Here is a 22,996-nt window from a genome sequence, read left to right as displayed (position 1 = left end):
GAAAAAGTAGAAACCAGAATATGACCTGTAATCAGTAGAAGTGGACTTTGTAAATGTATGGTCTTATCTCTAGTCTCAAGTCTTCTTTCCAGCATGATGATCATTTTGTAATTAACAGGCCCCCCCAAATGAGCTTCAGTCTACATGTGCTGCAGTGTGTGGCATTGCTTTACTTTGCGTCATACATATCCCTATACAATAAAATGTAATTATTTAAAATAAAATTCAGATGAATAAATCTGTCAAGAATACAAACAGCAAACTTCCCAGTGACTTCTGCCAGCTCGTGGTTTGCAGAATGACAATGCAAACGTAAATGTCTGCAGGGCTCAATCCCCCGTCTGTGCTTCAGCTCACATCCAAATGAACCTCGACTTTCAGGTCCCGACGTCACGCTGTAGGTGTGTGTTGCTGTCGTTGCACAAAAACTCTGCTCTGCAAGAATCTCAGAGGGATTATTTATTGTCTCATTGGCAGCCACATCATTTGAAAAAACCTGATCACAAAAAAAAAAATCACTGCACACCAACGATCATTGAAGCTTTTAATTTCAGTTTGCTAAATAAGAAAATTTAAAAAACCCAACAGTGTGTTTTTTCTTCAACAACAGCAATCTTAGCTGTAACCGAATCACACTGTACATGATCCTGATCTGTGTGTGTGTGTGTGACATTGATAAAAGGCATTCAAGTTAGTACCTTGCACCTCTAGTGATGCCATAAAGGAGCAGTTCATCCAGCTCAGTGAGGTTGCTGGGAACTTTTTCTAATAGAAGACCAAACGATGGTTGTCAAAACTTTGCTACTTCATGCATTTTAATCAAATACAATCTGTTATCTTAATGACAGATTGTATGATTTTGAAAATTTCAACATTTTTGACAACCTTAACATAAACAAATGCATGTTTTTTGTTTTTTTTAATAGAAAAATGCATAAAACAACGATTAGGGTGATTTTAAAATGATGTGGTTGCGTCGCTTGTCCGGCAGAGTATCTCACATGACATACTTCACAAGTCTTTTTAACACCTTCTGCAGCACATGTCGAGAGGAGAGCATCACAGCTGAGCAGATGTTAGTTGTGTTAAAAAAAAAAAAACTTGGCCGAGGTTTAGTCTGGACATCCAACATCCTAACTTTATATGTAAGAATTTAAATATACATCAGCATAAAAGATCTCCTTTAACACAATGTTTCCTCCAGCATTTTGCGTCTGTTGTGTGTCAGCAACTGAAATGACGTCCAGAAAATGCAATATATTGTGCAGATGATCAACGTATGGAGAAAAAGCACAGCTGTTTGCTGCTTGTGTCAGCTGTACCTCTCTGCCTTCTCCCTGCTGCCATGAAGAGCTCAACTGTCATTAAAAAAAAAGCCTAAAATGCAGAAATTCAGTGATAATAGTGAAACAGGGGAAGATGAAAGCTCTTCAAGTTTTATAATGATTCTGTCAAACTCCATTTTTTTAAAGGCAAAACATTCACTCACTTAAAACATCATGTTCTTAAGAGTTTGTTTTGTTTTAACAATATGCTGACAGATAATGACAAACACCCTCACTGATTACAGTATCTTTGGGTGAACTACCCCTTTATCTTGAGATTGTATTAGTGGTTTTGATGTCAACGCTTTATCCATCTGATAAGACCTCTTCTCAAGACTGTGTGTGAGACCGTCTGACTAGCTCTTTCGAACTCCTAAAAAATTCAGGAAAAATTCAGGGCAGCGTGCGTCGTTGGACGGGGGGAAGCCGAGTTTGATGCTATGATGAAAGTTTTACCCTCATATAAATGCCATGTGTTATTGGATGTTTTCACAGTATTTAAGAAAGAGTGGGGGGGAAAAAATACTGGAGCGCAGAAACGGGTATGAAGCAGCTTCATTACATGCACCACATTCACACCGGTCGCTTACTTGTCACATGATGTAAATGTCATCATCACCTCCCACTCGCCCGTGGTGAATTGTCCCGACTTTTACCTGCTGTGTTCACATATCATCGCATCCCTCCGGAAAATGTTACTAGGATGGCAGGAAAAAGTTTGAGAACAGTTGGTTCAAAAATTCTTGGGATATTTTCAAGAGTTCTATGTATGTGTGAAAGCAGCTACTGACACATCCCTTACTCTGCATCTAACTTACATTCACCTTTCTTATTCTCACTGTGAGACAGACTACAGAGAGTTTTCTGTCCACCTTAATCCTGAGAAGAGGTCTGATCAGACAGCACGTGGGTTTAATGCCAAACTTTTGTGTGTGTGTGTGTGTGTGTGTGTGTGTGAGAAACATGTCTCTTATCACAGTTTATCCCTGTCCAGCAGCTCCTTTAATTCATTCTGGATGTCCTCTGGTAGCTCCAGAGGAGGCAGGTCATCCAGACACAGATCCTCCTGAGCCGGCATCTCCAGCGGGGGTAATTGTGGGATTGCAATCTCCTTCCCCTTCCCTGTGCTTTTCCTCTCCTGCCCACCCCCTGTTCCAATAGCTCCACCTGCCTGTGGGAGCACCCAGAGCTCTGACCGCTCCACAAAGTCTGCTGCCTCAGCTGCCTCAGATCTCAGCCGGGAGTTTGCAGATTGTAGTCGCTCATTATCAGCTGCCAGTCGCTGGTTTTCATCCATCAGGTGGTCGACCAGGCGCCGCAGGTCCTCAATGGTGGTCTGTTGTTCCTCTAGTCGAGTTTTGTCATCTTTGGTGGTCTTAGATCCGGGGCACTGTGGAGTCACTGGCTGGTAGCCTCCAGTCTGCCGTGTTTGAAGCTGGTAGAGCAAGGTGTCGTACTCTCTCTCCCTGTCTCCAGGACGCTCTGCAGCGGGGAGGCCCGGGGAGCCCTGGGGCTGGGACTGCCCTGCAGTATTGGTTTGGGTTAGGAGTTGGGGGCTGCTGGAGGGCTGTACCTGGCCAGGTCGAGCTTTTGTCGCCTCCCGTCGAGCCTCTCTCTTCCAGCGCTCCTGGATGAGTCGCTGCTGTTTGATGTGGCTGTCCCTCTGCAGCTCCAAGGACAGACGAGCCTGCAGACAAACATCATTAGCACCAGTCACAAAATGGACAATACTAACAATAACACTGATACAAACTGATACTGTGAAGCATCAGAAAACTGGCAAGGATGTTACCCAAAACTCATTCCTTGATTGAGAGGACCCAGAGATTGTTTATTCAGTTGTGTTTTTCATTTGCAGACACCCTAAAGTGAGTTCAACAAGAAAAACATTTGATAGTAGGGACAGTGTTGCCAGATGGAGAATACAGCAATATCGTACTGCCGCTTTAAAATTACTGTACATACTGTATTTAAAAAAACGAGACGGGTCCTAAATACCGCACTGAATGGCAAAACTTTGCCCTGCACACCACATCAATTTAAATAAATAAACAAAGAACAAACTTTTAAGTGCTAATTGTTTGCAAACTTCTCCGCCTCCAGCTGCTGTGTAGCTGAGGTAGAATCTTAAGTTGGTGTAACGTGCGTTTTTCTTCAGTCCGTATGGCAAAACGAACCACAGGCGTGAGCAGGGCATCAGGTGATGAGCAGTTAGAGCCTGGCAGCAGTTAGGTGCTGAATGGTGCGTATGTGGTGACTGTCTCAGTCATGCTGATGGGATCGGTTGCTCTCAAATCACATACAAGGTTTTGTTAAGGGGACATTGAAATTGCCAAATTATCGTACATTTGGCCTTTTCTGTAATTATTGATCGTACAGAGGGTAAAATTATGGTACAAATACGATAGTTATCGTACATCTGGCAACACTGAAAGGGGTGTCAGTATTTAAAATATGTATCAAAAATTGACCAGAAAGTGTTTTAAATGTTGATTCTTTAGCCCCACCCCTCAGACTAGATATAATAGTCTCATTTGTGATATTTATATAATTAGAGGTCTCTGCTTTTTGACTTGCAAGCTGTGGGCAGGGAGCTGGCTGGTGGGCTTCACTCCCTTGCTGCCTCCCAATGCACACATTAAATGTCTAAGACACCTCAAGCTGGTAGTACAGTATACAGCAGAACAGATTCTTGTGTCGGCTTGGATCCTGGTTTAAATCCCCGTCTGACAGGAGCCTCTCCGTGTGGAGTCTGCATGTTCTCCCTGTGCATGTGTGGGTTCTCTCCGGGTACTCCTGCTTCCTCCCACAGTCCAAAGACATGCTCGTTAGGTTAACTGGAGACTCTAAATTGTCCGTAGGTGTGAATGTGAGTGAGGCTGGTTGTCTGTCTCTATATGTCTGCCCTGTGATTGGCTGGTGAACTGTACAGGGTGCCCTTTTACAGCGCATGTCACCCCTACACAGTCACACACTGATGGCAGAGGTAGATTTGTAAAGAGACCATCAGATGTAACTAATCCATTCATATGTGACAGGGTCCATTTTAAGAGGTTGTCCTGCATGTTTTCTTTGTACTAGCGCATGTTCTGTATTTTATTGATGGTGTTTAGAGTGTGTGTTTTAATTATGACTTTTACTATTTTAGTTTTTTTAAATATTTTATCATGTATTTATTTTTATGTTTTATCAGTGTGTGTGTGTGTGTGTGTGCCCGAGATTGCTTTTGTGTGTGTTTATGTAAACTGTTTTTCCTACGGACCCTGAAGCACTCACCGACAATCCCCAGGCTGCAATTAACAGGTGAGCTATAGGTGTGGGAAGCGGGCGAAAAAAAGATTGATGGCCAAGTGGTGAGATACAACGAGAGGGTGAAGCCTCAGAGGACGAGTTACACGGCTATATCCCAGACCAAGAAAGGGATCGAGCCACCGGAGCCTGAAGCGCAGCAGCCAGTATCCGTTCAGTGTGAATATTCCCGCCTTGGTCGGTAAAAGCGTGAGTGTTGTTTTCTGTTTTACTGCGGATACCAGGAGGGCTGGTTGCAGGGCCAGGCACAGAGTGGGGAAACTCCTGGTGTATTGGCGGCGTACTGGTGGTTGTGTGTACTTCCACAGGACAGGCGGAGGGTTGTGCGGGACGATGCGGCGACGAGAGGCACAACGACAACCGAGTACGTAACCGCCGGAGCGTTGGGACAAGGAGCGGCACAGCAGCTGGCACTGAGGAGGATACGCTACCGTTTTAAAGACAGTCATCGACCATTTTTAGAGAGACATTTTAAGACTTTTTAGATTAGATATACAACTGATTTTATTGGTTATTTTATAATAAATATTTCTATTGCACCCTCTTTTGTCTTTTTGAACTCTGCTCACCCCTTATTAGAACCTGTGTGACCTTAAAGATCTGGAGTCCTCGGGCTCCTTTAACCCTAGGAGGCGTTGTTGGCTTTTTATCTTTTTTGCAAACAGTTTTTGCTATTATAACATTTCGGCTGGCCTCACATACACACTCATATCAAATCAGAATCTTTCTCTAACTTTTACATTTATATAAATGTCACTCCCCCCTCCCACTGACTGGAGGTGAATTCTCCGTCAGCCCACTCGGCCTTGATGCGGAAAAATTACTAGGGGTCTGGCAGGAGAAACTCCAGGTGAAGCACGGGGCTCGTTGTGGAAATGGAAAATGTACTTGAGCTTGTATATCGCTTTTCTAGTCTTCGGACTACGTTTTTACACCACCTCATTTAATTAAGTCGTCAAAATTAATCTAGAAGAATAATCAAGCTTATTGGCAAGCTTTCTAGTAGCAATCATCTCCTTATTTAGCAAGCTAATCATTTATACTGAAAGGTTAAATACTAATGACGCGGAGTAGTCAAAAGATTATTTTAAATTGGAAAACCTTGCAAAGGACAAAGCAGTTTTGAAAGAGACGTCAGAGCTGTGATTGGTTTAATTGGGTCCAGGGTCACAGCCTGGTATGTGGGAACATGTCCTGCTAGGCATAATCATACAGCGTTAATAGTGTTTCGTTGATAGTTTCGATAGATGGGATTTGTTGATTTTATCTGTTTTGTATTTGGGGATGTGCCAAGGTAGACTAAACGATTACGTCGTCATCATCAGAAAATGTTATCAGTTAAACTTATTATTGATACTTATATCAATGTTGCACCATAACGCCTTTGCTAAATGTTGTGTCTAAGCTCTAACACAGTCATCCACCACTAGCTGGGGCTATAGCTGCGGTTAATGGGGCATGCTCTCTGCTCTATACTGCCTGGGTTCAGTGAACAGACGGCGTCTCATAGGAGCGGCAAATGTTAACTGAAATAAAAAGTGCAAGGAGGGTCGAAGGCTGGTGATGCTATCAAAAGCCACGCTTGGCAAAACAATTTGACACTGTTTACCCTCCAGGTAATGCATGCTGCAAAGTGCAGCACATCTCAGCAACTTTTAAAAAAAAGAAGGCAATTTTGTCACTGAACAATGTAATAAACTGTTAAAATAAGCTACTCTCAATATGGTTTGTGATAGTGTTAAAGGTATAGTATGTCGAATTTGATGACAATGTTTATATTCAAATATTTAAATTAATTAGAAATGGACTAAACCCAACTTTTTTTTGTTGAGTACTCACATTACCTCAAATATTTCCAACAGTTATAAAATCCAGAGAAATCCGTCATTTTATAGTTGTAACGGGACGTGTCTTGTCGCTGCAGCCGCCATGACAGACAGGAAATGTATCATCAATGCATCATGAAGTGTGAGCTGCTACTGAAAGCTGCCGTCCTGCTGCTGTATGTGCTGCTGTGATAAAAACGTCATCTAGATTATACTCTGACACATTAGCTCGTCTGTAAACATATTCTCTTCCTCAGGTCGGTTTCACCCGGTCGTCTTGACTACGGTCAACACGGAGGTCGTTTTCACCGTGGAGGGAGGGAGGGAGTAGCAGAGAGAACTCCCATGATTCCCCGCTTGCCTCAACGTTATCGTTTGTTATTGTTTTGACCGAGAGCCCCCTGGCGGTGGATTTTCCATACTGTGCGTTTAAGGTGTGTAAGGTAAATTTTGACTGTTTTCTTACCTTAAGACGACTAGTCTGATCTAAATTTCCTACTTAAGCTAGATACACACTAGATGATTTTCAAATCTTAACCGATTTTTTAAATGTGGGAAACCACACTTAAGGACAGAGTAAAACTATTTTTTTTTCATATTAAAATCCTCCTACCGCACACACTAGACCACTCTGGCCAGACCGGAAGACCACACCGTTGCAGTTTGCAGTAAGATTTCTCAGAAATTAATTAAAAACAATAAAAACAAATACGCAGGATGATACACATCATCAGCTGGCTGTCCTGCTGTGTGCTCTGTTTTGCAGCAAAAAAAAACAGAAAAGGATAAAAACAATACAGATGAAATCCCGGCTTAGTAGAAGGATTATGTGCGGCTTTATACAATTTGCAGCACTAACTGAGGGTGAGTTGTCAAGAGTACGCAACATGTAGTTGGTGACGCTTCAAAATCCACTCACTGTCATTGGCTGCTGTGGGTATTCCAACAGAAATATGATGGCAGATCGGGGAGGCTCCGACTTCAAAAGAATCATATTGACAGCTCACAATTAAGGTATATTTGGAAAAATAATTGGTTGTGCCGGACACGTTGAAGGGGCCTGAAATCAACTAGTGTGTAGCCACAATTAACCAGCATGGAAATTGGTTGTCAGAGACATCCTCGCATGAAAAATGTCCAAACAATCCATTATTGTTTTTGTTTTCTGTTCAGAAAAATTGCCTCAAATTTTACGTCATTCCTTTGTGAAAAATAAAGAAACAGTTCTACCACTTAATAACGTTTTAGGCTACTTTGCCAACCAGTGCTCCTTATCATGCCCGTCCACAAATGAATTTATATCGTCTTACATTACTGCTTTGAAGGTTTGAGGCTGAGTCTTCACTGAGTGCTACATAAACAGAGATGATACCCTGGTGGTCTAAGAAGGGTGATACAACACTAATATATTCTGGCTTTAATATTAGTTAGAGCCCTTAGTTTACATCCCTCTCAGGCCCCCTTAAGGCTGAAGATGATTGGCTGTGGGCTTTAATTTAGTGCAAGATTAAGCGCACACACACACACACACACACACACACACACACACACACACACACACACACACACACACACACACACACACACACACACACACACACACACACACACACACACACACACACACACACACACACACACACACACACACACACACACACACACACACACACACACACACACACACAGGAGTGTCTCACCTGCTCACACTCCGTCTTCTTCATTGCTTCCGTCAAATGATCTGGAAGAGAAACAGAGAATAAGACCGTTAAGCAACTCTGCCCAAATCCTTATTCGCACAATGAGCGTTTCAATCATTTACATTAAAGCCTTTTGAACACATGAACTCCGGAATATTTCTAGGAATTGCTCCCTCATGTAGAATTTTCCTAACTTTAACCTCCTTACTTCACAAACCCATTTAACAAGGGAGAAAAATTATGGGGGAAGTCGGGGTGAAAAAAACTAATCCAAATCAAGAATGTGCGTTCAATCAATTACGTTTAGTTTTCATAACATGGCAACAATCAGCGCTGGTGAGAAGCGCAGTGAAACAGAGGTTGTAGATGCCGTCTGTGGACACAGGCCCTAAACATTTCTTTTTCATATCACACTATCACATAATGCCTTGCAGAAAAAAACCCTGAACACATAAAAAAAAAACAAGTGCAACACCAGTGCCAGAAGCATTGCAGCATCACTAAACCTACCGGCTGCTTTTCCGTGGCATGAGATGGCCTCTTCATACTTTCCAGCTGCTAACAGACGGTCTGCCTTCCTGCACTGCTGGTGAGCCTGTGGATACACGGAGCGAAAAAAGAAGGAGTCAAAAACAGAAGAAACAAACTGCAGCAGTCCCACTAAAAAGGGGATAAAGCGTTCATTCATTCGGTAAGAAGTTAAGTTGTAAATGGGAAGAAACATTGAGATATTGGGAGATGTTCACATTAGGGCCCGACCGATATTGGATTTTTGGAGCCGATAATGATATTAGGGAGGAAAAAAATCAGATATCGATTTATCGGCTGATATCGTTCTTAGATCTATCTTCAATGTTTATAGATAAACTCCTCTAAAAAAGTTTGGAAATGTTATTGTGGTCAATTACTTCGCCCCTTTAATAACACTAATTGGTGTTGTATTATATAGCGTTGGAAAGCCTGATAAGTCGCCTTTACGACGACGTATAACTTCATCAGGATCGTGCATTTGTGGAACGAGCAACACAGTCAAAGGTGTGCCAACATCCCCTGCGATATTCGGTGTTAGGTCGCCGATTTCAGCTCCCAAGTGCGGACCATAATATGGAAGTCGGTCTGGTCGCCGGAGACTACGGTGCCGAGGTGCCCTTGAGCAAGGCACCGAACCCCGAAACCGCTCTGGTGCGCTCTCTTCATAGCAGTGTGTGAAGACATGGCTCCACTAATGCATGTCCTCAGGTCCTGTTTGTGCATGTGTGTGAGAAGCATGTCTCACAAATAAAACAGAATGTCCCCCCCCCCCCCCCCCCAGTGGTTAATAAAGCATTAAAAAAATGAGTTTTCATGTCGATGTGATAGACAAGGAGTTAGTTATCCTTCACTTCTAACTTAATACAACAATACATGAGGCACAAATGAAGTACTGTCTTCTTTGATCACTCCAAAACCCTTTTTTTTTGCTGTTTCCTTTCATTTGTCAAACATCTCTATTGAAGATGTGACAGACACTCCTTCATACCAATGACACATTTATTACAAGCCACTGTCCTAATACACCATGAAGACACATTAAGGATATCAAATCGCGTTTTCTTTTCACTGTTTCTTTGTGTTTTACATTTAAAATGACCTGCAAGCTGAGCTAAACTCATATCAAATGCCCTCACAGTCTAATTAAATGGCAACGCATCGCTCTTCCTCACAGTACGAAACAGTCCTGACAACATATTAAAACATGACAGCAGGTGAAACGACTGGATGTGTCGTGTTTGTGTGTGTGCCATGTCGACGCTAACAGAGGAACAACAGAGAGGTTAGCGGGCAGCTAGCTACTGTAACGTTAGCCTGTTATTGCAACATCCTGATCGGAACTTACGAGGTTGAGCGGACTGTCCGCGACCTCCATGGACTCGATTCTTCGGTGGCTAACACAACATGAAAGGGGCCTGTGTCCCTCACGGACTGTCATCCGCACCGCGATGGAAAGAAAGAAAAAAGAAAAAAAAGAACACAGTAATCTCGAAAAAGAAATTACTGTCAGGGAAGTGCAAGTCGCCTCCACGGCCACAGCGGCGTCAACAACACGTCGTGACGTCACAGCCGCTACGTTCAGATCACATGTTTCGCTGCGTCAGGTTAACCGGAAATGAGAGAAGGCTTGTTTTTTCGAAATAAAGTTGAATTGCCAAATATTTTTTTTTATATATATATATAGGCTATTATGACATCCACACACACAAAAAAAAAAAACATAAATGAATACATGCAATCACGTGGGAGTTTAAAAACTAAGAGTTAACTTTGTGACTCACGCCTACACCCAGAATACACCAGTGGTACTCAACTGGTGGGTTGGGACCCCGAAGTGGGTCGCAGAGCCGTTTTTTTAGTGGGTCGGGAAAATAGTCGTGTCAAAAAGTTTGTGGAGAGCTTTTCAAATATGCTTGTTTTATTCAGTATTTTGGTTGTATTGTGTTTTGGACAGTCGGGGTCCAAAAATACACTTTTTAAAAATAAAATACATCAAATTGGTTGAAAAAAGAAAATCAGAAATTTGAGTCGCGATTTATCTGTAAGAATTGGGTGCTGGGTCCTGAGCTGAGGCTAAACCAGTTGAGAACCACTGCCTTAGTACTCATAACAAAGACATGGCTTCATATAGTTTGTTAAGGAACTCACTATTCATTCATAAGACTATTGTAACTATTATAACTATTTTTATATTTCAATAACTTAATCATGTATATACTGAAATATTATCCTCTCAGCAATCTATGCACGCATGTAAACACTGTAAAAGCTCTACCTCATATATATTAACCATCTGTTACATAACTATATATTTATTATCATGTTCATCTCAACATTTTTTGCACTACTCACCACTGCACTATTGTCTTGTATATATTAGTGTTTTTTTGGCTTATATTATGTTTAATTTTTAATTCTGTACATTGAGAGCACAGTTACTGAAGACAAATTCTGTGTGTGTGTGTGTGTGTGTGTGTGTGTGTGTGTGTGTGTGTGTGTGTGTGTGTAAGCATACATGGCCAATAAAGCTGATTTTATTCTCAGATATCAGTATGATATAAGATTGCATTCATTTAATGTTTACCCTCAAAGATAATCATGTTGACCATGTTAGACACATTTCATGGAAGATCATCCGTATGAATCAAGATGTGAAAAGGTTCAAAGGATATTATCAGTTCCAATGTTTGACCGGCTGTAAAGATCCTGACACTATGTGATTGAAAAAGAAAAGAATAGGTGATAGTTTCCAGCTCTTCTAAACACAATCCAGTACATCTACTACCTGTATTACAAATATTTTCTTACCTGTAAATATTTTTTCTCATTTCTCAATTCACATTTTTCTAGATGTGCAATTTGTTTTTCTACTTCTGTACATTTATCTGGTGACAGGTTTTTTTTTTAATTGTTGTGGAATATATTACTTATATATTCATGTTGTCTGTTACAGTGGATCCCTGAATGTTGTACACTTTAAGGTGAAGCAGTTCTAATGTTGTGTACCATTGCATTGTTTATTTATTGTTATGCCCTGAGAGGGCTTGTTTGAGGACCTCTAAAAGAAAAAGAATGAAACGTGCTTTCTTATTTTTGCTGTCTCAGCTTGTTCCACACTCCAGTCCAGTAGGTGGTGGTAATTCAAATTAAAGCTGGTTGCCAACCACCAATAAATCCAAAGGAAGAAGAAGAAATAGCAGACGCCCAAAACCAAACAGGCTGAATCTGTCAAACGCGTCTACACTTACCAAAACCTGACCAGTACAGCAGTTGCCAGGACTTGTATTATGTGTCTTGGTAATTCAGTGCTGGTTTTAATGCAGTACTGTGAACAGAAATGCTGTATGTTAGTTTATCTCACTTACCGCGCTGTTTGGTTGACGTTTAAAGCTCCACAAATCAGGAAGTGAATCCTACGTTTGATGTGGTCAGTAGGCTTCGCTCTGCAGATATTTCAGCGTTGTTGTTGTTGTTGTTGTTTTGTTACTTCATAGCACCTCTGTAGAGCTCACCTCGACGACTTGCTTGGTTGTTTGAGCTCTCTGTCGAACAGCTGCTGTCGGGAACACAACGCGGCGCTGAATCAGAACCTTGAACGCAGCATCAGCCAGAAGAGGAGCCACTGATGTTTGCGAAGAAGAGAGGGCATACGTGTTTGATAGCGTCCGGTATGGCCACATTATTTGTGCTCATGATTGTGCTGTACGGCACCATCGGCACCCACCTGCAGCTAGGCAGCTCCAGCTTCAGGCAGGACTATCAGCTGGACAGACCCCTCTACAAACTGGACCTGAGCTGGCCGAGGAACCCAGAGCTGTTCACCGGAGAGGTGTTTGGAGTGGCTGTCAACCAATATGCTGGGGTGGTATATGTAGCACAGAGAGGTACATGCATGTTTTACTTTACCTGTACTTGCAGTTCTAAAAAGATCTCCTTTTTTATTAGAGAAAGCATCTGCAGTTGAACAATATCATACATTTGATTTACAGGTGAATACAAAGAAAGGTGACTGTTCATTAACTGTTTTAATACCATGTCAGGGTCACTTATTGTCAAGCAAACTGATCTGATGGGATTACATCTTAGAAATGGTGTTGATCTGGATCAAACCTTCAGTATGTGTTTTTCTAAACAGAAGGATTGGAATTTCTTTGATTCAAATAATCAGGATTAACCTGATTCTCGCAACAAAAAAGAAATGGTGATTCAGGTTGGATTTTAGGGAACAGCATGAAGTGAAACCTTTTTGGTCAAGCAATTCAACGTGAATCATAAAGTGTATAATGCATACATTTATTTTTATTATCACTGCCGAGACGTTTCATTGATCGCTGCACGTTAGAAAATAACCCAAAAGCCGACCAGGGGAACTGTACAGGTCAATGTTTTACAATCAGGTCCAGGTCTTTGGACAGGATCCCAGTTCTAAGATTGGGGTCATGAAGGTGTGTATCAAATTACTGCAATTATTTGCATCCCAAATGGAAACATCTAGTGTTGAAAAAGAAACTGTCATGTAAATGCAAAAAGCTGCGGCTGCTTGAGTCTCTGCAAAAGCCAAGGACTTCCCATTAAGTCTCAAATTAAAATGACAATTTTTACAGCTGAAATAAACTCATTCATAAAACATATTATTCTGAAAAGCTGATTTCTATATTTGGTACACATCGTAAGGGGGTGAATTTGTTTTATAGCTCGTCTGTTTTAAAGTTATTGATGCATTAGCACGATTTTTGACAGGTAAACACGTTGTTTAGCTGTTTACCAGGAGGCTTAAGGTCTGTCTCAGCTCCACCTCTTTACCTGTTTCTAGATCCAAAGTTAGGTTGAAGTAGCTTTTCTGATTGATTCCAAGTATGACCTTGCTGTCTGTTTAACATGTGTCACCCTGGAAGGTCACATCCATTTCTTCAACCATGAGCCCAGAAACCTCCACAGCCGCACACAGTTCTAGTCTTAATGATAATGATAATAATAATGATGATAATGATGCATTTTATTTATGGGCACCTTTTACGAGACGGGGGGCAGCACGGCTAAAGGCTCGAGACCCCATTGATGATAGGATGATAGTCGTGGGATGGTTATGTCCGCCTAAGGAGCTATCGTTCCTTGTCAAACACCAAACCCACTTCACTTTGTCCAAATCCAGAGCACTCAGGAGCAGAATCTAAAGTCAGAAGGAGGACATACTGGCTGCTGCATTGTTGTCCTAGAACCCGCACTTCAACATAGTATGTTTCCTTAATGTCTGATCATATCGTAAGGTATCATTTCATTCAGTAGATATCTTATATTTTGTTCCTTTTTAATATGGGACCTAATGGGGAATGTTTGCCTTTGCAGCAAGCCTGAAGTGAACACTCGGTGAACTGCATTTTATCTGCACTAGCTCATTGGCTTGGTTTTTTAATTCTAGGGGTTGCCGCTTGGATATGATGTATAACTTCTTCCCCCGGAAAAGCCCAAATGAATGTTTCTCATTTGCTGCTTTTACATTTATCCAACAGGTGACAATGTGCCAAAGGTGCTTGTGTTCACCACAGAAGGTGACTTCCTCATGGCGTGGAACACAACCACACTGGAGATGCCTCATGGGATATTTCTAGCAGATGCTGCCTCGTCAAACCCCACTGTGTGGATAACCGATGTGGGAAACGGCCCCAATGGTCACTGCATCAAACAGTACTCGCCATCTGGGAACCTCCTCCAGGTGACTGCCTTATCCAGGATAAGATCTTTTTTACTAGCATCATTGTTTTTAACTGGTGTTCGTACTATTATGGATTTAGTTTGACTTATAGAATAAGAAAAGCCTGTAGCGGCTATTTATTTTTTGATAAAAACATAAAAATCCCAACAAATTAAAGAACAAACAGGTATTAAGAATCTTTTTAGGCCTTTATCTAGAGATAGGACAGTGGATAGAGTCAGAAATCAGGGAGAGAGAGAGAGAGTGGGGAATGACGTGCTTGAAAAGGGCAACAGGTTCGAACCCCTTGCGTCCGTACAAGGGGATGCACGCACTAACCACTAGGCTACTGCCACCCCAATACCGGCCAATTTCTTGGTTTTAAAAAACCACAAATTGAAGGCAGACTCCTGCACACTGTTGAAAAATTGCAAGAATATGTTTGTAACTTAGACGGTGTGTCACCTCTATTGGTCTGTTTGTTGGACCACTGCTGCTCTCTCTTCTTGTTGCAGCAGCAGCAGCAGCTTTGGGTTCAGAGATGTAGTTTTTTTTATACAGATTGTATCCTTTGAAACACATGATATCGGAGAGTATCAAACCTTTTTTGACAACCTTATTACAAAACAACAGATGGGTCAAACAAAGCCAACAGTTCCTGGGTGTTGTTGTTTTTTCTTATACTTGTCAGGTGCTTGGTACACCGGGGAAGGCAGGTACCGGGATGAACCCTCTGCAGTTTGATCAGCCGGCTGAGATCTTCGTACACGATTCTGGAGAGATGTATATCGTCGATGGTGACGGCGGCTTGAACAACCGCCTCATCAAGCTGTCCAAAGATCAGGAAGTGCTGTGGCTGCATGGGGAGAAAGGGCAAAACCCGGCTCAGTTTTACATCCCCCACAGCGTGACTGTGGACAGTGCTCAGAGGGTGTGGGTGGCCGACCGGGGGAACAAGAGGATCCAAGTCTTTAACTCCATCACGGGTGATTGGCTGGGGACGTGGGGAAGCTGTTTCACCGAGGACGCCCCCTACTCTGTCCGCCTGACCCCAGACAAGAAGTACTTTGTGGTTGTGCAGCTCAACACCAACCAGATTTCACTGCTGGACGCCCCACCGGTGGGTCTGATTGGTCAGTGCAGGGTGGTGAGTGTGATCCAGCTGGCTGATGAAGTGAAGCCACACCTGGTGGACCTAGACCTGAAGACAGGCGCCCTGTTTGTGGCTGAGATTGGAGCTCAACAGGCCCAGAAGTTCACCCCCTTTGTTCTGGGTGCAAGTTTAATCTAGACTTACACTGAGCTCTGTCTAAAGAATAGAAATGGAAAGATTGATCACAAATTTACAGTTTTATCATACATTTGTCTATTGATCAAATTTTGGGCCATAAATGTCCATATTTGCATTAAGTTATGTTTGTACTGAAAATAGTTTCAAGAATGGCTACACCAATGCAATTCTATTTAGGTTACAGTTAGGTACTTAGATACTTTTCAATTCCGATGTGTTTTAAAATAATGAAATCTCAATTATTTAAAATAGCGTTGGTATTGAAAAGTATCAAAGCTTTAAAAAATTAAAAAATAAAAACAGCAGGCCATCATTCATGAGATCCAGTCAATACTTCTATCTCATCTCATAATGATGAAAAGGTTGAATGAATGTGTCTTACAAACAGAAGAGTTGGCACTATAAATTACAAAAACATCGCCAATGTGCGATTTGGAAAGTGTGCAGGAGTTTTCTTTCAAAGTTTTCTTGAACAAAAACAAGAAATGACCAAATATTGGATGCTTAAGACTTCTAGTTTTGTTGTTGTCGTATCAAACGAGTATCAGTATCGTTTGATCCGCTAGCATGCGTCAAAGTTTACATTTGTGGTATATTAACAACCCCATCAGGAACGAGCAGCAGGTATTTCATCAAATATGTTTTAAATGCCATGACAAGACCTTTCCTGTCATTTGTCTCTACATGTATTAATTGAATAATAGAGTTTAGCTGAAGTTAGCTAAATCTGAAAAGCTATAGGTTTTTAGATCAGCAGAACTTGTAGCTCAAAGTAGGCACAACCTGCATCCACCCAAATGTTCTACACCCTCCTAATCCTAGTTTGGCGTTACATGAAGCTAACCCAGTTCCTGACACGTGCACACTTCGATCTCAAAGGAGATTTCAGCAAGAAAGTGCAGTCTTTGCTGTTTTCAAATAATGAATATGTTTTTTGTTTGCACACATCCTGCCATGCCAAAAGAAAGAATATTGAATGAAACAAATAAATGCTTGAACATCTGGAATTGAACCAAGAACGAATAACTCGTGTCTCAAAACAGAAGAGACTGTAGAATTTATTATATAGACACATATAGAAGGACAATATGTGGCCGTTCAAAACCAAACTACTTTTGCTTTTTTTATTTTTAAAGGCATGCAGTTAAATCGAACCATGTTTCTTTACAGATGTAAGAATTATTTCTGATCAGTACATTCAAATCAATATCTGTCATTGTAAGGTATGCAATGTGATGATGAGCTTTTCATATTCATGGCCTGTTTGTGAAGTAATGTGCCATTTGTATTTCCGTAACTCTGCACTGCTTGAAAATAATCAAGGCATCCTTAACGCAGAAAATATGCAGAAACAGCTCGTGGACCGAGCTGGTTCCTTTCCTTACTATCGACACTTCAACTTATATTATTGCCAGTTTATGTCAGCTTTGAAAGACATGCTTGTGATCACACATGTATATTCATAAAGAGGACAGAAGTACTGAAATGTTTTGCACAATGAAAAAAGTCTATGAAGCACTTAATAATGCGGTGGATAAATGCACGGTATGATGGGTAAATTATTTCTGTGTTTGCTCTCTGTATTCTTGTCTGTCTTATTTGATCTGTCACAGAATCAGCTGTTTCACATCATTCATGTGAGTCATATATTGTATAAAGTTGATTTTTCAGTGACTCTGTGTTACCACTATGATTAGTGCTTTCTTCAAGCAGGGTGACAGAAAAAAAAAGGAACGTCTTTGCACTGTGCAAAACTGTCTAATAAAAAAGCCATTTGTTATTTAAGACGTTTCTGTTTTCAGCCATACTTTTCCGTAATCACAGAGTATATATCTAGATCACTCCATCTAATTTAGTACACAAAGTTCCTCTTCTAGAGACCAGTTTAAGGGCCCGACCGATATGGCTCTTCTGGGCCGATATTGGGGAGAGAAAAATTCAGGTGCCGATATCGTTCTTAGATCTGTGTCCGATCTGTAGAGATAGATTTAAATACACATTCATTGTGTTGATCCCTCAGATGCAGTTATCAAACACTTGTGGAACATATTTATAATGAAGATAAGATGGTCACTCAACTGCAGAGTAACTGTATGTACGTGCATCACCGCTCGACACTCTGGAGGGTGATAATGTTTGTTTTAATCCATATAGCGCCCTCTGCTGGTGACAGATAACTGCTAGTGTAATACAATGAAACTCAAACAAAATGAAGTTTGACTGGTGAATAAAACTTGTGCAAATCACAGATAAAGTTAGGTGATACAATATTCACTGAATATGCTATCGCCCGATTTTATCGGCTGGACGATTAATCGGTCAGGCTCTATTAAGGACCGATCGTGTGACCTTGCAGGAACTTTGTCAGGTTTGGCAAAACTGCTGAAAATAAATAAGGACAATAATGATGTGGGCCTCTTCCAGGCAAGGCTGGTCTGACAAACATATACAGCTGTTGCATTATGGGAAATGTAGGGTTCTGCTTTGCAGGAAATTGGCCTGCACTCTCTGGACTTTAATCCCCCAGTGTTCAAGAAGAACAACCTCATGAATGTCCACTCTTCTAATGATACCATGTTTGATGTGTTGAAAAACAAAACACATTTGTTAAAGAGTGAGACAATCTTTGATGATGAATGCTTTAATTTTTTCAATTTGAAATAGTTCAAATTCAGGTATTTGCTCTGTCTCAGCTGAACTGTATCCTTAAACTGATTTAAAGCATGAATTATTAATTCCATTGAAATACTATTATAAATATAAATTCCTATTGAAAATGCTATCTCCACCTTACTTTCTTTAAATCAAGAAGCTCAAGAAGATTCCCGAAAGTGGAGTTGAGGGTCGTTTTGAGTCTCCTGGAATGTGCTAACCTGTCAGTGAAATCAGCCACGTCCAAAATAATTCAAATGTAGGAAAAACTCCTCCCATTAATATTTTCAGATGAGCTATTACATATAAATCACTCGCTGGTCATTAGCTGTTTACACATGATGTATACACTTCTGAAGAGACCTCTCAGTGAAGGGGGGGGGGGGGGGGGTTCTCCTGAGGCAAGACATGAGGTAAAAGTGGCAGACTAAGCAACAGTGATGATGATATAATGGGAACATTTGAAAAGAAAAGCAAGAGGATCGATTTCTTTTTAATATTTAAAAAATTAATCGAACTTCAAGGAGACCTGATTGATATCATCATTACTGTGATTGGATACAAAAACTCCTGCTTCATATGCAACATTGAACTATTGTCTATAAAAATGATGAGACATAAAGCTTCAGACATAATGAAGTTGTTCTTTTGAGTTTGAATACAGCTAAATATCAAACCTTGTACAAAGTCAAACCCTGACGCTTGTGAGTTTGGAGTCTTTTCTTCACTCTCTCTCTCTCTCTCTCCAGCTCACTCAACCCTTGGGAAATATTCCCCTCAAACATAATTGTTATATGGGCCGCAGTGGTTGGTGCACACGCCCTGTTTGTGGAGGCTGTAGTCCTTCAGGCGGGCAGCCCAGGTTCAAATCCAGCCTGTGGCTCCTTTCCCACATGTCATTCTCTCTCTAGATGATTTCTGACTCATTGTCCTCTCTCTGCAATAAAGGCACAAAAAGCCCAAAAATATGATTGTTGTGTCAGTGTTCAGGTAAAGTGGTTTTGGTGGATAATAAAATACAAAAAGAAGAGTGTAGATTACAGATGGTTACTTTGAATTCAGATTATGTTTGTGTTCATAGAAGGAAAACTGTCAACAAACAATCAACTTAAATCAAAGTTCCCGGTTTATCTTGATCAAAAGAATAAATGGCTAGATTTACGGCTGTCTGTCTGTGGGAAAAAATAGCTACAGTGAAGGTCAATCTTTATTGGCGCCAATTCATAACCAATGTTATCTCAAGACACTTTACAAAAAGGCAGACAGACCTTACTCTTTGTTACTCAACACCACAAAAGAGCAGGTAAAAAGACCTTACTGATTTATTTCATGACAGACCTTTGAAAAAAGTGTTTAAGATCAAGTTCAAGTTGAAGATGCATTATTGGATTGAATGGTAACAACCGTTATTGCAAAGGAAAAAATATTTAAACAGTCATCAGTAATATAACAATTAAAACATTTCACAATTAGGCTATATCTTAATATACACATTTTTGAATAAACAGGCCTACATTAAAACAGCAGCCTGAGTGTGTTTCCCTGATGACGTCACAGTAGGAGTTAAAAGTCAAACTCTTCATGAATGAAGACATCTCTCGCCGGGTGCGGTGGCGCGCGCCTGTAATCCAAGTTACCGGGAGGCTGAGGCTCGAGGATCGTTTGAGCTCAGGAGCTCTGAGCTGCAGCGGACTGTGCCGATCGGGTGTCCGCACTAAGTTCGGTATCGATATGGTGTTCCTTGGGGAGCCCGGGACCACCAGGTCGTCTAAGGAGGGGTGAACCGGCCCAGGTCGGAAACGGAGCAGGTCAAATCCCCCGTGCCGCTCAGTAGTGGGATCGCGCCTGTGAATAGACGTTGGAGTGCAGCCTGAGCAATACAGCGGGACCCAGTCTTTTGACACTCTGCATACTGACAAACACACACGATCAACCACACTGTGTCTACATGTTACAACAGCTTCAGTGATGCTTCTTGTTTCCATCCAAACCTGCTGTTTGTTTGTCCTGCAGCGCCTCCACCTGGAGGAGAGGAGCAATGACCATCAGTCACAGCAGTCAATCACACAGAACCACATCCTCTAAATGTACAGGCTGTTATATCATTTGATTACTGAGGTTTACAAATACAAATGTAGTCCCCCTCCATAGAATATATTCCCCTCAAATATGATTGTTGTGTCAGTGTTCAGGGAGGAAATAAAGTGGTTTTGGTGGATAATAAAATACAGAAAGAAGAGTGTAGATTACAGACGGTTACTTTGATTTCAGATTCTGCTTGTGTTCATAGAAACTGAAGGAAAACTGTCAACAAACAATCAACTTTGGAATTGTTAGGATTATTCAATCAAAGTATTTAGGAGCACTTTGATTTCTAAATCAGCCCGTAGGCATCTGTATGACAATCAAGAAATGAGAATGAAGAGGAACCTTAATGTGGATCTTGTAGATCTATTAGAGGAGTGATCTTAAGTTGTGAACATTTATGTGTCACTCAGTATTGGGACTCACAGTGTTCTGCTTGGTCTTTACCGTGGCAATTCCCGAGTACGTTGGGGCCCTAGGCAAAAAATGAAATGGGGCCCCTTAAACCAGCATTCATTATTATTTTCCTCTTTCATTTTCCTCCCAAACAGATAATTCCTCTTCATTTTTCTTTGGTAACTTTCACTGTCAAACTTTGGTTTCACAGCAATAATGCATGATACAACTAGCAGGCAATAGAGTAAGTGCTACCAGATGGGGCCCTCTGAGGGAGGTCTTCTACTGTCATTGCCAAATTTGCACATTTTCACTCAATGCTGGGATTTAAGCTTTGTCTGCCCTTGGGAGCCTGCTACTGGCTTGGGGCCCAAAGCAGTTGCCTGCCTTGCCTATTGACAAGCAGCGCCTCTGGGTCTTTATCTCAACTCACCCTGTTTTACTCGGTCTGAACTCCCCAAAGAGTTTTCTCGGCCTCCATACACTCTGGTCTTGAGTAAGGTAGTCTTGACTACAACATTACTATTAAGACAAAACCAGCTACAGTGAGGGTCTGTTTATTTCAATCAATCAATCAATCAATCTTTAATTGTATGGCGCAAATTCATAACCAATGTTATCTCGACACACTTTACAAAAAGGCAGATAGACCTTACTCTTTGTTATTCAACACTACAAAAGAGCAGGTAAAAAGACCTTACTGATTTATTTCATGACAGACCTTTGAAAAAAAGTGTTTAAGATCAAGTTCAAGTTGAAGATGCTTTATTGGATTGAATGGTAACAACCGTTATTGCGAAGGAAAAATTATTTAAACAGTCATCAGTAATATAACAATTAAAACATTTCACAATTAGGCTATATCTTAATATACACATTTTTGAATAAACAGGCCTACATTAAAACAGCAGCCTGAGTGTGCTTCCCTGATGACGTCACAGTAGGAGTTAAAAGTCAAACTCTTCATGAATGAAGACATCTCTCGCCGGGTGCGGTGGCGCGCGCCTGTAATCCAAGTTACCGGGAGGCTGAGGCTCGAGGATCGTTTGAGCTCAGGAGGTCTGAGCTGCAGCGGACTGTGCCGATCGGGTGTCCGCACTAAGTTCGGTATCGATATGGTGTTCCTTGGGGAGCCCGGGACCACCAGGTCGTCTAAGGAGGGGTGAACCGGCCCAGGTCGGAAACGGAGCAGGTCAAATCCCCCGTGCCGCTCAGTAGTGGGATCGCGCCTGTGAATAGACGTTGGAGTGCAGCCTGAGCAATACAGCGAGACCCAGTCTTCTGACACTCTGCATACTGACAAACAAACACACACGATCAACAACACTGTGTCTACATGTTACAACAGCTTCAGGGATGCTTCTTGTTTCCATCCAAACCTGCTGTTTGTTTGTCCTGCAGCGCCTCCACCTGGAGGAGAGGAGCAATGACCATCAGTCACAGCAGTCAATCACACAGAACCACATCCTTTAAATGTACAGGGTGTTATATCATTTGATTCCTGAGGTTTACAAATACAAATGTAGTCCCCCTCCATAGAATATATTCCCCTCAAATATGATTGTTGTGTCAGTGTTCAGGTAGGAAATAAAGTGGTTTTGGTGGATAATAAAATACAGAAAGAAGAGTGTAGATTACAGATGGTTACTTTGATTTCAGATTCTGCTTGCGTTCATAGAAACTGAAGGAAAACTGTCAACAAACAATCAACTTTGGAATTGTTAGGATTATTCAATCAAAGTATTTAGGAGCACTTTGATTTCTAAATCAGCCCGTAGGCATCTGTATGACAATCAAGAAATGAGAATGAAGAGGAACCTTAATGTGGATCTTGTAGATCTATTAGAGGAGTGATCTTAAGTTGTGAACATTTATGTGTCACTCAGTATTGGGACTCACAGTGTTCTGCTTGGTCTTTACCGTGGCAATTCCTGAGTATGTTGGGGCCCTAGGCAAAAAATGAAATGGGGCCCCTTAAACCAGCATTCATTATTATTTTCCTCTTTCATTTTCCTCCCAAACAGATAATTCCTCTTCATTTTTCTTTGGTAACTTTCACTGTCAAACTTTGGTTTCACAGCAATAATGCATGATACAACTAGCAGGCAATAGAGTAAGTGCTACCAGATGGGGCCCTCTGAGGGAGGTCTTCTACTGTCATAGCCAAATTTGCACATTTTCACTCAATG

General features: G+C 41.4%; 2 protein-coding genes across 2 annotated transcripts; one reads left to right on the top strand and one right to left on the bottom strand.

Annotated features, from left to right (window-relative positions):
- Positions 1–530: 530 nt before the first annotated feature.
- On the bottom strand, positions 531–10,258 carry nrbf2b (nuclear receptor binding factor 2b). Its single transcript, XM_020640478.3, has 4 exons — positions 10,037–10,258; positions 8,671–8,755; positions 8,161–8,201; positions 531–3,012 (listed from the first exon to the last, which is right to left on the bottom strand). Exons 1-4 carry the CDS (start codon positions 10,127–10,129, stop codon positions 2,299–2,301), a joined length of 933 nt encoding a protein of 310 aa, XP_020496134.1. The 5' UTR covers positions 10,130–10,258; the 3' UTR covers positions 531–2,298.
- A 1,615-nt stretch (positions 10,259–11,873) lies between these two features.
- Positions 11,874–17,462, top strand: LOC109988946 (NHL repeat-containing protein 3). The gene is made up of 3 exons (XM_020640563.3): positions 11,874–12,575; positions 14,202–14,404; positions 15,075–17,462. The coding sequence occupies exons 1-3, from the start codon at positions 12,317–12,319 to the stop codon at positions 15,672–15,674; spliced, it is 1,062 nt and encodes a 353-aa protein (XP_020496219.1). The 5' UTR covers positions 11,874–12,316; the 3' UTR covers positions 15,675–17,462.
- Positions 17,463–22,996: the final 5,534 nt, after the last annotated feature.

This window comes from Labrus bergylta, chromosome 21 (assembly GCF_963930695.1).
Source record: "Labrus bergylta chromosome 21, fLabBer1.1, whole genome shotgun sequence".
NCBI lineage: Eukaryota > Metazoa > Chordata > Actinopteri > Labriformes > Labridae > Labrus > Labrus bergylta.
The sequence above is the reverse complement of the archived record's forward strand: the minus strand, read 5'-3'. Positions and strand labels throughout refer to the sequence as shown.

What these genes read in the sequence shown, in the direction of transcription:
- nrbf2b (XM_020640478.3), bottom strand. Translation starts at nt 10,129, where the DNA reads ATGACAGTCCGTGAGGGACACAGGCCCCTTTCATGTTGTGTTAGCCAC. An exon ending in ATGCCACGGAAAAGCAGCCG is followed by an intron (nt 8,202 to 8,670) that starts GTAGGTTTAGTG and finishes TTTCTCTTCCAG; the next exon opens with ATCATTTGACGGAAGCAATG. An exon ending in AGAAGACGGAGTGTGAGCAG is followed by an intron (nt 3,013 to 8,160) that starts GTGAGACACTCC and finishes GTTTGTCTGCAG; the next exon opens with GCTCGTCTGTCCTTGGAGCT.
- LOC109988946 (XM_020640563.3), top strand. Translation starts at nt 12,317, where the DNA reads ATGTTTGCGAAGAAGAGAGGGCATACGTGTTTGATAGCGTCCGGTATG. An exon ending in GGTATATGTAGCACAGAGAG is followed by an intron (nt 12,576 to 14,201) that starts GTACATGCATGT and finishes TTTATCCAACAG; the next exon opens with GTGACAATGTGCCAAAGGTG. An exon ending in CATCTGGGAACCTCCTCCAG is followed by an intron (nt 14,405 to 15,074) that starts GTGACTGCCTTA and finishes TATACTTGTCAG; the next exon opens with GTGCTTGGTACACCGGGGAA.